This window comes from Cervus elaphus, chromosome 21 (assembly GCF_910594005.1).
Source record: "Cervus elaphus chromosome 21, mCerEla1.1, whole genome shotgun sequence".
NCBI classification, from domain to species: Eukaryota; Metazoa; Chordata; class Mammalia; order Artiodactyla; family Cervidae; genus Cervus; species Cervus elaphus.
Window position 1 is genome coordinate 34,423,065 of NC_057835.1, and position 13,761 is coordinate 34,436,825.

At 36.0% G+C, this 13,761-nt stretch overlaps 2 protein-coding genes across 4 annotated transcripts in view; both read left to right on the top strand.

Moving 5' to 3' along the window:
* LOC122679150 (serine/threonine-protein kinase Sgk3) overlaps positions 1-10,268 on the top strand; it is a 111,224-nt gene extending 100,956 nt beyond the window's left edge. For all 3 annotated transcript variants that reach the window (XM_043879419.1, XM_043879420.1, XM_043879418.1), the window contains 4 exons: positions 1,187-1,282; positions 3,423-3,578; positions 5,572-5,661; positions 8,447-10,268. In XM_043879419.1, coding sequence (XP_043735354.1) covers positions 1,187-1,282; positions 3,423-3,578; positions 5,572-5,661; positions 8,447-8,617 — 513 coding nt within the window. In that variant the 3' untranslated portion in view covers positions 8,618-10,268. The remainder of the gene's footprint in view (positions 1-1,186; positions 1,283-3,422; positions 3,579-5,571; positions 5,662-8,446) is intronic.
* A 2,161-nt stretch (positions 10,269-12,429) lies between these two features.
* MCMDC2 (minichromosome maintenance domain containing 2) overlaps positions 12,430-13,761 on the top strand; it is a 49,435-nt gene continuing 48,103 nt past the window's right edge. The window contains exon 1 of the mRNA XM_043880013.1: positions 12,430-12,597. The gene's annotated coding sequence lies outside the window, so the exon portion shown is untranslated. The remainder of the gene's footprint in view (positions 12,598-13,761) is intronic.

Sequence of the window (13,761 nt, forward strand, 5' to 3'; positions counted from 1 at the left end):
ATATTAACAGCCATTGAATTGTACTGTTTAAATGAGTGAATTGCTTGGTATTTGAATATCTTAATAAAGCTGCTTTTTTAAAGGAAATAAGCTAAAGCAAATATGGCAAAATGTTATCATTGCTTATGTTTGGATGGCAGCTCTGTTGGTTTCTGTTACATATTTATAGTTTTTATATGGTTAAAATATTTCATAACGAAGCTGTTTAATGGAAGAAAATAAAGCAATATGTTGGGGGCGAGGATTACAAATCAGAGTTTATCAACCAGAACATCCTATTCTCTAATCATGTTAACTAGCAGAAAATGTATCTTTTCATTTGAGACAGTAATAATAATCCTTAAGATATATGTTAAAGCCTTGTTATTCTAACTTCACACATACACACATTTAAAATGTCCTATTTATTGCGATCTTAAGTGCCAGGTAGTTTTTTTTGTCATCTAAATTTTAATGTGATCAGAAACTATTAAACCCTTTTTATTTATTTTCCCATTTATTTGTATCACATAAAAAAGCTGAAGAATGTATTTCCTTACATATATTTCATGTGGGAAGAGGAAATAAATACTTTGGAATCTAAAATTCAAATTCACTGTTTCATATGTGCAAAATCATTATGCTTAAATGTTTTACAAGTTGAAGTGTAAATAGCCATCTAATAACTTACACAACTTTTAAAAATAATATGTTAAAGACTTGCTGTCATAATTCTTAAATAAGAATACAGTTTATTATTTTTTCTTTCACTGAAAAGAAAAAAATGAACTATAACTGTCATATTAAGAATTCTTCTTCAGTAATGACTTGTTCTTCAAGAGAAGCAAGAATAAAGAGAAACAAGATTTAATTAATTAATCTAAAATTAATTTTGTGAAAGACAACCCCTTGCAAAATACCTGCTTTATTATGGTTTCTATATTTGTCCTTCTCTGTCTGAACTGCATCATCATTTTTGGGGAAAATACTTGAATATGTGGTTTTTGAAAATTATCCCAGCGGACTCTCAAGTACCGCTGCCCAAGAGCCACTGATCCACAGTGAGAATAAGGAACCAACTGAAAATCTAAATAACATGTTTCATTCAGTGTGAGGTGATACCTAGGATTTGTTAAATTGCTCGGTGATCGCTAGGTTTTGTCTTGATTTGTCTCTGAGCCGTTCTCATCGTTCACCTTTTCTGCAGTACCTAGCCCCTGAGGTGATCAGGAAGCAGCCCTACGACAACACTGTGGACTGGTGGTGCCTGGGCGCTGTGCTGTATGAGATGCTCTATGGACTGGTACGTGTCTGCCCTGTCGTCACGCTTCCAGCACGCGGTAGTGGGTTTGACTTTCCCTTTTGCCTTTCAGTAATCTTGTGGACGCTTGATAGCTAGATGACACTCACAGAACAGTAGGAACCTGGTTAAATGAATCCAGAACCACATTAGGAGTATGCACAAAAAAAACCTGTCATTTTGTTACTGATTTTTTAGAATTATTTCTCTGCCACCCTAATCACTACTTCAAATATTCTCATCCCACTAGCATTTCTTCGAAATAGATACCTAGTTATAACATTAAAATTACCCACTTAACATTTGGTTTACCCTGGACATTCTGCCTAATTTCAAATTTTCGTAATTTCAAAAAGATGGAAAGAAAGATTTTATTTATCAGAAGATAATACCTTTTGGGTTTTGCCTTGTATTTTGTTTTCATAGGATTTAATTAGGATACTGATTCTCTGCTTTTTTTTTTTTTTAATCACTGGGAGTCCTTTATTCCCTTTACCATAAACACCATGTCTTGGAAGATTTCATTGGGAAAAAAGTGATGTTTACTATGTAATCAGTTTCCCCAGTTTTTATTAATTAAAGACATTATCAGCCAAAGCTTCTGATTAATAAGTCAAGTTGTTTTACTACATTGAGTTAATATCATTTCAACCAGAACAAACAACTTAGGCATTTTAGTTAGTTTACATATCCTTGTAGAAATAATGTATGTTTTTCTTTAGACTTTTTAAAACAGTCAGAAGTTTTTAGTTTCTCTTTGTGGTCCTGTGAGTGGCCAGCAGCCTCATGCTGGGAACCATGCATGCGATGCTGCATGGTTGCATCATGGCCCTGGATGTGGCCCTCACGAAGCCAAGCCTACCATCACTGAGACCTGAGCTGGACGTGGTTTTTCTCTTTGCTGTGTGTGAGTGTGTGTGTCCCCCGAAAACAGGGGTGATGAAATTCAATCCCTGAGGTATGTTTTAGGGAATTTGTCTCATGTTTTTAACTTTGAATGACAGATGCCTATGACAGTCAACACTCTTTTCTTTGCCCTTGACCACAATCCGCTTGTTAAAAAGACCCAGTTTTGCTGTGTTAACACAGGGAGCTCACCTTGGTGCTCTGTGACAGCCTAGAGGGGTGGGATGGGGGGATGCTTAAGAGGAACGGGATATATGTATACTTATAGCCTATTCACATTGTTACTAATACAACATTATACAGCAATTATACTCCAGTTGAAAAAAAGAAAAAAAGACCTAGTTTTCTGATTATGCTGGTAACTTAGAAGACCTGCTAACCACGTTACATCTTACATTCTTTAAGTGTTTCTCATCCTGATATTTTCATATCCTTTTAATTTCTGTAGAAGTCTTTGAGAGTATAAAATATCATTGCATGTAAAATGCAGCTTACTCTATTGAGTAATATTTGAATATTTGAATCACATACTTCATTAGTCAGACTTATATTAATGATTCAGAAATAAAGTTAGATTTTAAAAACTGAAAAAGGAAGTTTTTCTTTCCTGTACAAAAGGGCAAAAGAATGACAAGCCTATAACTTCTTTAACTTTAAAAATTATTTTTCCTTTAAAACTTTTAACTCAGTAATGAACTGGCCTATCCTCACGTTGAGGCTGTACTCGGGTCTTCAAACTGTCATAGCAGCAGGCCACTGCCAACGCCACAAGTTCTTAGGAAGAACACTTTCTAGAAATCCAATTTAATTAGTATATTACTGTGTCTCAAGAAATCATTTAATGTTTGCCCTGTGTCAAATCTCTGTTTCCAATAATTCTATTATTATGTCTTATGGTGAAGTTGGAGGCTGTTTTCTTTAAAACAATTATTATTACAACTTTTATGCAATTCACACCTGTCTGCCCAGTGTTATTGAATAAACCGGCCCTTATTCATTCGGTGACCATGTGTTAAGCTCCACAGTGTGCTGACTTTTAAAATCTCTTCCCGTGGTGGGGCTTACTGCAAGGGTACACAGGCCCAGAGATGCCAGTGCTTTTCTGCAGCTGCTGGATGCAGACTCTCTCTTTAGGTCAGGGCCAGATCTAACAGTTTTAACCCCACTTGTGCATAGTTCAGTTAATACTAACTTTTCTTTCTCTATCTTGTTTTTTTTTATTTGTTTGTTTTTAAAGCCTCCTTTTTATTGCCGAGACGTGGCTGAAATGTATGACAATATTCTTCACAAGCCTCTAAATTTGAGGCCAGGAGTGAGCCTCACTGCCTGGTCCATTCTGGAAGAACTCCTAGAGAAAGACAGGCAAAATCGACTTGGTGCCAAAGAAGACTTTGTATGTACATCTTTCTCAGTACCCTCTTTATTTATTTATCATTTGAAGAAAAATTCTTATTTTATGTAGTATTTAATGGGATGAATACAGCTCCTAAAGAATAGTACCATGAAAAAGAAGCATGCTTGTCCCAAAAATTTTCACCAGGGTTTATATAAAACTATACAGTGTATGAAACTCCTGCACATGCATTTTTTTCATTTGACGTTCAGAATAATTTGATCCTGTCTTTTTCATCCTCCATATCCAGCTTTCATATCCTGTTATTTATTTGATTTCATTTATTAGCATTTTTTGCTCCTCCCTTCTTCCTAAAAGAATGTGTGGCTTGCATTTTTTGATTGCCTAAACTTTTAGCTCATTTTGTTTAGGAAGAATTTAAATGCCTCTTGACTGCATGAGGTAGTACCTTTTGCTTGAAAAAAGTTCAGTGACTTTTTTTCCCCCTGAGAATGTAAATGTGACACCTCCTTGAAAAAATTATGGGATCTGCAGGGGTTTTTTTCTTTTTTGTTTTTCACTTCAAATCAGGATAATTTAATTGCTAGCAAAGTTACTGGTGTTATGTTACTGAATTCATGAATTACTGAGGAACATGAATTTTAAATTCATTAAAAGTTCTCAGGAATTCTTGAGGGCTGTTTGTCAGTCTTGAACTTGAGCTGTGAATAGTGAACTCCCTGGTGGAATGCAGGACTTGGGCTCCAGAGTCCACTGTTTCAGGGAGCCTCGCTAATGCTCCCTCCCTCCTGTACCTCAGTCCTTTTGTTGAATTCACTGGCAGAAATTGGAACCTTGGATGAATCAATCCATCTGCCATCCCTTGGCTGCTGGACAGTGCTGACGGAAGTTACACAACTGAGAATATTGGAAGCACTGTGAAGTCTAGTCATTAGTCTCTTGGATACTTCTCCAGCTAATGTTCCTGCTCTCTGTAGTGACTGTTTTAGACCTTCTCTCCAAGTTTCTGGGCTTCACTGGTAGCTCAGACAGTAAAGAATCTGCTTGCAATGCAGGAGACCCAGGTTTGATCCCTTGAGCCAGGGAGATCCCCTGGAGAAGGGAATGGCTACCCACTCCAGCATTCTTACCAAGTTTTTATGTTCCTTTCCTTCTTCACTTTTGGCAGATGCTGTTGCCTTCTGTTTATAGTGAAAATAGAATCAGCAGAGATGACTCCTCACATAGACCCAGTGTTGTTCATCCCATTCACCTCTTGAGCTCCTCAGTGTGACAGTCCCCATCTTTTCCTATACTGCAGCCATACTGGGCTCTTGTTTTCTTGACAAAACTAATCTCTCTGTCACCTCAGACCCTTTGTATGCCACCTGAAATATTCTCCCCTCATTCTATTTTGTTTGGCTCCTTCTTACTGATCTTTCAGAACTCTGGTCAGATATCACTTCCCCTGAGAAGCAGGATAGGAATCCTACTTTTTATACACTTTGTGGCTTCTTGTGGGAGAAAAAGTGGAATGGGTATGAGTACTTTGTCAGCTTTCAACAGTAGTAACCTGGAGTGGAATTGTTTTTGATAGTAGAGCTTGTCACCTGAATTTTACCTCAGCCTCACCATGTAAAAGTCTCATTCGATGTCTTTATCTCCACATTCAATGGTAATAATAATTCTTTGTATCTAGGTAGTACTTTATTCCTTTCATACCACTTTTATTTCCATTTTTTCCAGTGATTCTTACAACAACTTGTGAAATATATAGGGCAGAAATGTTAACCTCACTTTACCTGTGAGGAAACAGTGACTTGAAGAGGACATAACTTAAGTTGGTCATTCTGAGTTAACTTCCTGTGCCTGCTCTGGGTGTCTGTCCACTACACTGTTTTGCCACATTGAATGACATGAACATGTGCCTAGAAAGAACTTTGGAAGGAGTGGGACCAAGTGGGAATGGTTTGGCTTCCTAAAATTCTTCAGTGAGTATTCAGTATATTTTTTAGCATTAGTAAATAATAAATCTGTTTCTTTACTATTCTAGCTTGAAATTCAGAATCATCCCTTTTTTGAGTCACTCAGCTGGACTGATCTTGTGCAGAAGAAGATTCCACCACCATTTAATCCTAACGTGGTAAGGTTACATCCAAGTCTTTCTAAATAGTGAAGTGTGGGACTAGAGCTCCTCATAATTTTAGGACTAGATCTCAAAATCTAACCTGAATAAAACTGAATCCGTGCCAAAATATTTATGAAACAGGTCAGGTACAACTGGTCACTTCAAGATGATTCATAAGATTTTAGTTACATTCAGTTCAGTTCAGTTGCTCAGTCGCGTCCAACTCTGCGACCCCATGAATCGCAGCACGCCAGGCCTCCCTGTCCATCACCAACTCCTGGAGTTGAGGAGTTGACTCAAACTCATGCCCATCGAGTCGGTGATGCCATCCAGCCATCTCATCCTCTGTCGTCCCCTTCTCCTGCCCCCAATCCCTCCCAGCATCAGGGTCTTTTCCAATGAGTCAACTCTTCGCATGAGGTGGCCAAAGTACTGGAGTTTCAGCTTCATCATCAGTCCTTCCAGTGAACACCCAGGATTGATCTCCTTTAGGACATTAGATTGATACAAATATCTTCCAGCCCAGTATCTGTGAAGTGTTTTCTTTAGAGCATTTGTGAAATAGGAATGAGCACAGTAGGTTAAAAAAATGCAAATTAAAGTGACCATGAGGTATCAAATTCATATCTATCAAAAAAAAAAAACATTTTAAGTAACACTAATGCACTTTTTCCTAGATTGATGTAAAACCAGCTACAGTCAAACATTATTAATGATAATGTAAATTGTTACATCCTATTTGGAAAACAGTAAGACAGTATTATAAAAATGCTTATGTTAGCTTGACTTGTTAAATCTACTGATGGAAACATTTTACTTAAAGGATTAACAGTGTTGAAATGTTTGGAAGTAAATATATAATGATAGGGAATTATTAATGAATCATGAGAAGGCCAATAGTGATGTTACTGATGATAGCTTCCTATGTATAGGCATATTATACTACTTATGCATTACAGCATGTAATTTATGTGTCAAATAAGCTGCCAAGTTACTGCTATTACTGTTCTTACTATACATGTTTGATAAATGAAGAAATGGAAACTCAGAGATGTCACGTAGCTGGTTAAAAGAAGTAGAGCCTAGGATTCAAAGCTGTGCCTAATTCAAGGTCTTTATTCCTTCTATTCTTTCGTACATGGACAAAAGACACAAAATAAGCAATTACAGAAAACTAAATACAGATGGTTTTTAAATGTATGAGAAGATGTTCAAACTCACTGACATTTAAGGAAAGCAAAATAAAGCCCTAACATGTTACTGTTTTTCACCTAAGAGATAAGCAAAGATTAGAAAATTAGCTCCTATACCGTCCTCAATGCTAGTGTCTTTTACTCAAGCCTGACAATAATCCTGTGAAATAGTATTGTTCTTTTCCACATAATACAGACGAAGTAACTTAGGCTCAAAAAGGTTAAATCACTTGCCGAAAGTTTAAAATTAAAATTGTAGAAGTAGAACTTGAGTTTGGTTGCTTTGAAAAGAGTCCTTTCTCACTCTTAACATGAGCCATGCAGTATTATCCCTCTCAGTAGTAGCCATGAACCATCAGGATACTCATAAAATATTTATAAAGTCAAGTGAAGGAACATTTGTCATTTATTGAGCACCTTCTATGTGTCAGATTTGGGGAATTTTACGTATTAACGCATCTAGTCCTCACAATAACCTTAACAGGTTTTTGGTAGTATTTTTATTTTATAGAGAAAGAAGAAACAAGCTCATATAGTTTATATAGTTTATATAAGGTATTATAGTTAGCAGCCTTCATAACCAGTATTCAAACCTTAGTCTTGTTCCAGGGTCTATGCTTCTAGGGTTATAAATGAGAATTTGATGGCTTTTATATACATACATGAATATAAATTTTCAGCATTCTTTCTCCTTTGTTGGAGAATCTCACATGTGGAAGGATCTAGCCTCCTGGATTTCCCTGGTCTCTGCTCTGTTTGTTTGTAGACCTGCTGCGCTACCTCTATCCTTGACTTCCACATCTGCTCTGAATTAATTTACCTTGGTTAGAGTTGGTGACTTGGACATTTTAAGGATTCCCTTCCCCTGAGTAGAACATAATCCAGTAGAAGATAACCCAGAGTTTCAGGGATGGGCTTGAAGAGTGAACCACCAGAGTTTGTATCCCAGTTTTGATCTGTAAATATGTTGGAAGGGAAGAGTCCATTAGCTTGTATCAATTTCCTGAAGGAAGGTTAACCACTGCCTTTGAGCCTAAGTAGCTATGATACTTCACTTCCCAGGTTCCAGTTTCCTTAGGTCTCCAGAGCTAAGGGTGTCACAGCCAGATGTTGAATGAATAACCTCTGTAGAATCACCTTTCACAATTTTACTTAATATTCATTTCTTCATCAAAAGGCATCAGCCTCCCCAGAATTGAGAAACTGGATAGGCAGGCATTTTATGGAAGAGCAGATGCAAAATGCTGTCTTGAAAACCTCCCTGAGCCCCTTTTCTAAACTTAAGAGGTGATGATGGGTAGAGAGTAAGCAGGTCAGTTACAGGGCCTGAGAGTCACGTTAACAGAGGCAAGGACTCTGTCATACTGGCCTTCCTCACCCTTTCTCTCTCCTCCCTTCACCCAACAAGAACCTTAACTGTGAGAAGGGCATGAATCATGAAAGTCTAAAAGGAAAAAGCAGGAAATGTTTCAAAGACGTGATGGAGTAGGAAGACATTTAAACTTTGCAGGAATAAATGAACAGATTCCAAAGGGGGCTTTAATGGGTGACTACATCAACGGAAAAAAAAGATACGGTGGATAATGGTATGTTTTTTGATGTTTTAGGTGGGACCGGATGATATCAGGAACTTTGATGCAGTGTTTACAGAAGAAACGGTTCCGTATTCTGTCTGTGTGTCGTCTGACTATTCCATAGTGAACGCCAGCGTACTGGAGGCAGATGATGCCTTTGTTGGTTTCTCTTATGCGCCTCCTTCAGAAGATTTATTTTTGTGAACAGCCTGCCCTCCAGAAACCGTTAAGCAAATATAAGCCTACAGATGAGACGGAAACTCCTGTTTGTGTGAATATATTCAAATATGTTTAACTAGTGCCTCATTTTTACATGTAATGTTTAAAACTATGAAAAATGTATTTTCTGCTGTATGCAAGAAAATAGGGCATTTCAAAGAGCTAAGTTTTGGATTAAAATTTGTATTCTTGTTTATTAAGCTTATTTTTAAACAAATTTTAAAAGCTGTTGTTCTTAGCACTAACCTATTTTTAAAAAAAAAAACCTTTTGCTAATGACTGTTTTTTTCCCCTCTAGGTTTACACTAACATCTACCCAAGATCTGCTGTTTTTCAGCAGTCTGTTTCAGTTCAGTTAATGTATATTAATGCCTTTGTAGCTCTCTACTTTGACCTTTGTTCTCTGATCACAACTATGCAATTGGTACATGGTTGTTTAAGAAAAAAACGTATCTTCCCATAATGAATCACTGTTTGACATAATCATTCCTTGGTAGGATTAAAATATAAAAGCATAGTTAATTCATTGGCTGCTAGCTGAGGCTTTGGATAACTGTTCATCCTACAGATCAAAATAAGAAGTAACAAGAGAAATTTCTATGTTTCTGAAATACCAGTTCAAATTTGTGAATTATTTTTCCTCTGGAGGAAAAGTGAAAGTTTAATAGTTAGAAAATTTAAGTATTCCCAAAGATCTGAAGGGAAATAAAGTAACTGCTGGATTTTTTTTTAGGTGGTGCCAAAAATGAATGTCTCTGTTTCATGTATTTATATTACCAATACATTCTATTTATGTTCTTTTTGGTCTTTTGAATATTTAATATATTGTTAAGTAGGTCTAAATCTTGGTATTTGCTTTTGCAAATAGTTGTTCTTCCTAATTGGTTGATAAGTAACAAGAATATTGCACTGTCTGTTTACCTAATTGGGAATCAAAAGAATAGCAAATTATGGGTCAGCATAAATCTATACAATTTTACTACAGTGTAACAAAAGTTAGAAATAATTTAGGCAGATACATAGTATCTTATTTATCTTAGAAAAATTGACCTTTAAAATCATACTTAAAACCAACTTGTGTACTTGTAAAAAAGGAGTATCTACAGAAAACTAAAAATTATGCTTACCTTGGGGTTCTGATTCTTAGTTTAGAGATTTTTCAAGTCCTGTAGGAAACTGTGAAAGAGTTCAGTGACACAGTGTTGATGCCTCAAGAACAAGCATTCTTTCATGTAATTTTCTCTGGAGAAAGAAATGATAGAATTCCCTTTAGCTTAAAATTGTTCCACAGAAGTGGGGACGGGAGAGTGTACTTTTGTTAGACTAGTAATATTTGCATCCAATACACTGAATCTTCCTTTAGAGGTAAGACTTTAATAGCAACACTGTAAATATTTGGTTTATTTGGCACTACTGTAAGTTCTGCTTTTATACAAAGCTCTTTGCTTATTGTAAAGCAAAATAAAAACTGTAGTTTCTTGTATAATTTTTTTACTCAGCCATTCCTTAAACTGCCAGAAATTAAAGTGCAATATTGTATGTTTTTAACAACAGATTTTAAATAGAATATTGATGTTTCTTGGGTCACAAGAAATTCAGATCTTATAAGTATAATAAAAACTAGCAAAAAGATTAATGATCATCTAATGCCTGCCATTATTTTAAAATTGATGATGGTTACAATAGTCATTGCAAACAGTAAATATTCATATATGTAAGGGAGAGAAGTATAACATTTTAAATATTTGGGCCTACACAGAAATTACTAGATTATCATAGGCTGACATGTTTAATATTCAGCAAAATCTCTTCCAAGTTTCAATATTACCTTTTTTCTCAAAGGATGCCAAGTCTTTTAGAAAATGTATGCCATTTGAATAGTTGAACTATTTCATGGTTATTGCCAAAATAAACTCAAAGGTTGAAATGAAGAATCCCCAACATTCTTCATGTCATACATCTCTCTTATTTTATTGCATATGGTAGAATGTAGAGTTTCTGAACCTTTTGTCATGTTACAGCACAGACTGAAAATTACAGAATTTGGCACACCCACAGGGAGGTGTTAACTGACATAGATACTGGCAACAAGTACTCTGCTCAAAAGTTTTCTATGCCAAAATAATTTTTGAACTTAGGAGCCAGCAAACACTGTCGGGATATAATTTCAGTGATGATAAACATTTGAAAAGTGATTTAAATATTTGTGATATTTATTACTATAAAATTTTATCACTATAAAAATTTACCATTACCAGTCTCTTTTAGCATATGTGTAACTTTTGTTGTGATTTACCCATAGATGTACAGACCTTTACACAGATATTTTATGACTCATTCTTTTGTATATCACATTCAGTATGAAAAGTGGGAGTAGGTATATAGGAACATTTTTGGTAGTCCCGGAATGATTTTTAATAAAGTGTGTTAAAATTAATAACTTATTTCCTCATGTATGTAGTTTGGAAGTTAGCTGTTTTTTGAAGTGGTATTTTCTGCCACTTACCTGTAATAGCAGTTTTTAACTTTTACTTAGAGAAATAAAAGTTAAGTCTTATTCTACCATCTTTAGTATTTCAGCCATTGTACCACATTACTAATAAGTGAATCAGGAATTTGGACCAAAGGGAAAGTGGAGAAGAGATAGAAACAACATCACCTAAGCAATGCAAATGCACAGGAACGTGTGGTAGTGACTTCCGTTTTCCCAGTTCCACATGTAAGGAGCTTAGAAGGTGCCTAATGAAAAGCTGAGCAGACTGAAACATCAACAGCTTTTGTTGGTTACACATGACAGTGGAGGACACAGGGCAAACTGCTGCCCCTAAGACTGGAGAGACAGATGGCCGGTTATCAAGAGCTGTGGTTTACTGGAGCAGACAACCCCTGCAGGAGGCGCTGCTCTTTGAGAGTTCAAAAGTCCAGGGGAACCTGGTCACAGGGGTCCCCACAATTTTGTGAGATTTACCTCACAGGGCTCAACCAACTTCTCACAAATACTAAGAAAAACATTTCCTTGTACTTCCAGTATGAGGAGTGAAAATGAACCATTTTCAAGTATGCCAGAGCACTGTGTTCTTAACAAAGCTTGCTCCCAGAAGAAACTAGTTAATCTGAACCTGACCCACAGCAGTTTTATCAGAGCCTAACTGACAGAAGGGAAGGGAGGTACCCAAGTCCAGTCCGTTCTAGTAATCCTGTCGCACCAAAGGGGTGAAGGTGGGAGGAGAGGAAACAGAAACACACTCAGTCTGTCGGACAACTACGAAAGATGCGACTTAACATTTAATGAGAACACCAGAAGGAGAGAAAAAGGAATAGAAGGAATATTTGAAATAATAATGACAGAATTTCTCCAAATTAATGTCAGACACCAAATCACAGATCCAGGAAGCTCAGAGAACACCAGAATAAATGCAAAAACCACAAAACAAAACTATACCTAGGGATAAATTAGGGACGAAAAATCCTAAAAGAAGCCAGGGGAAACAAAGATATGATTTACATATGACTTCTCAGGAACCATAATAGCAAGAAGAGAGTGAAGAGAAGAGAAGAAAGAAAAAGCCCATCAGCTTGGTAAAGGAGAAATACTTTCTCAGACAAACAAAAACTGAGGTAATTTGTTGCCAGTAGACTTGCCTTCCAAGAAAAGTTAAAAGAAGTTCTTTAAAGAGAAGGGCTTCCCTGGTGGCTAAGATGGTTAAATAATCTGCCTGCATTGCAGGAGACCCAGGTTTCATCCCTGGGTCAGGAAGATCCCCTGGAGAAGGAAATGGCAACCCACTCCAGTTTTCTTGCCTGGAGAATTCCAAGGTCAAAGGAGCCTGATGGATTACAGTTCATGGGGTTGCAAAGAGCTGGACACAATTGAGTGACTAACATTTTCAGAGAGAAGGAAAATTACATAATTCAGAAACTCAGATCTACGTAAAAGAAGAACATCCAAGAAGGAATAAGTGAAGGTAAAATAAAAACTTATTTTTCTTCTTAATTGATCTAAGAGATAATTGTTTGTTTGAAATAATAATGTATTTGAGTATGTATATAGTGTATACATGTGCTTACTCATACTTTTACATAAGTAAAAACAAATGACATCATCATACAAGGGATGAGAGGGAGAGAGTAAGATTAGTTTGTTATAACATATTTGCACTAAGGTACTTCAGTATACTGCAAAGTCGTTAATGTTCTTTGAAAGTGGGCTTTGATTCATCGTAGATATATATTGCAAATTCTAGGACAATCAACTTAAAAAAGGAAAAAGTATAACATGCTAGGAAAAGAGAAAGTAGAATGAGTTAAAACCATGAAAGGCAAAAAAAGAGTAGAAGACAAAAGCAGGAACTAGGAAATGGAAAACAGTGACGAATGTGATATTAATTCAACTATAGCAGTAATCACTTTGAATATAAATGGTCTTAAGTGCACCAATTAAAAGATTTTTTTCAGAGTGGATCAAAAATCAAGACCCAACTATATGTTGTTTGTAAGAAATCCACTTTAAATATAAAGACATACAGATTAAAAGTAAATGGAGACTAATACTAATGAGAGGAAAGGATGAGCAGCTATATTAATTTCAGACAGAGGAGACTTCAGAGAAAGGCAAGTTATCAGGAATAAAGAAGGACATTACATAATGAGTGATAAAGGAGTCAATTCTTCAAGACAAGGCAATCCTTAATATGTATGCACCTAACAGAGTATAAAACTACATTAGACAAAAATTGATAAAACTAAGGAGAGATAAATGAAGTCACTGTCATAGCTGGAGACTTCAACAGTCCTCTCTCAGAAATGGACAGGTCCAGCAGACAGAAGTCTGTGAGGACTTAGTTGAACTCAACACCATCCATCAACTGGATATAATTGACATCTATAGACTGCTTCATCCAAAAATAGCAGATATACTTTCTTCCTCAAGTTCACTTGGAACATTCACCAAGATAAGTCAAATCATGGACCATAAAAAACAGTTAACCAAATTGAAAATATAGAAATTATATCATGTCTGCTCTAAAACCATAACAGAACAAAGCTAGAAATCAATAACAGAAATACAACTGAGAAGTCCCAAAATACATGAAGATTAAATAACATATAAATAACACATAGATCAAAGA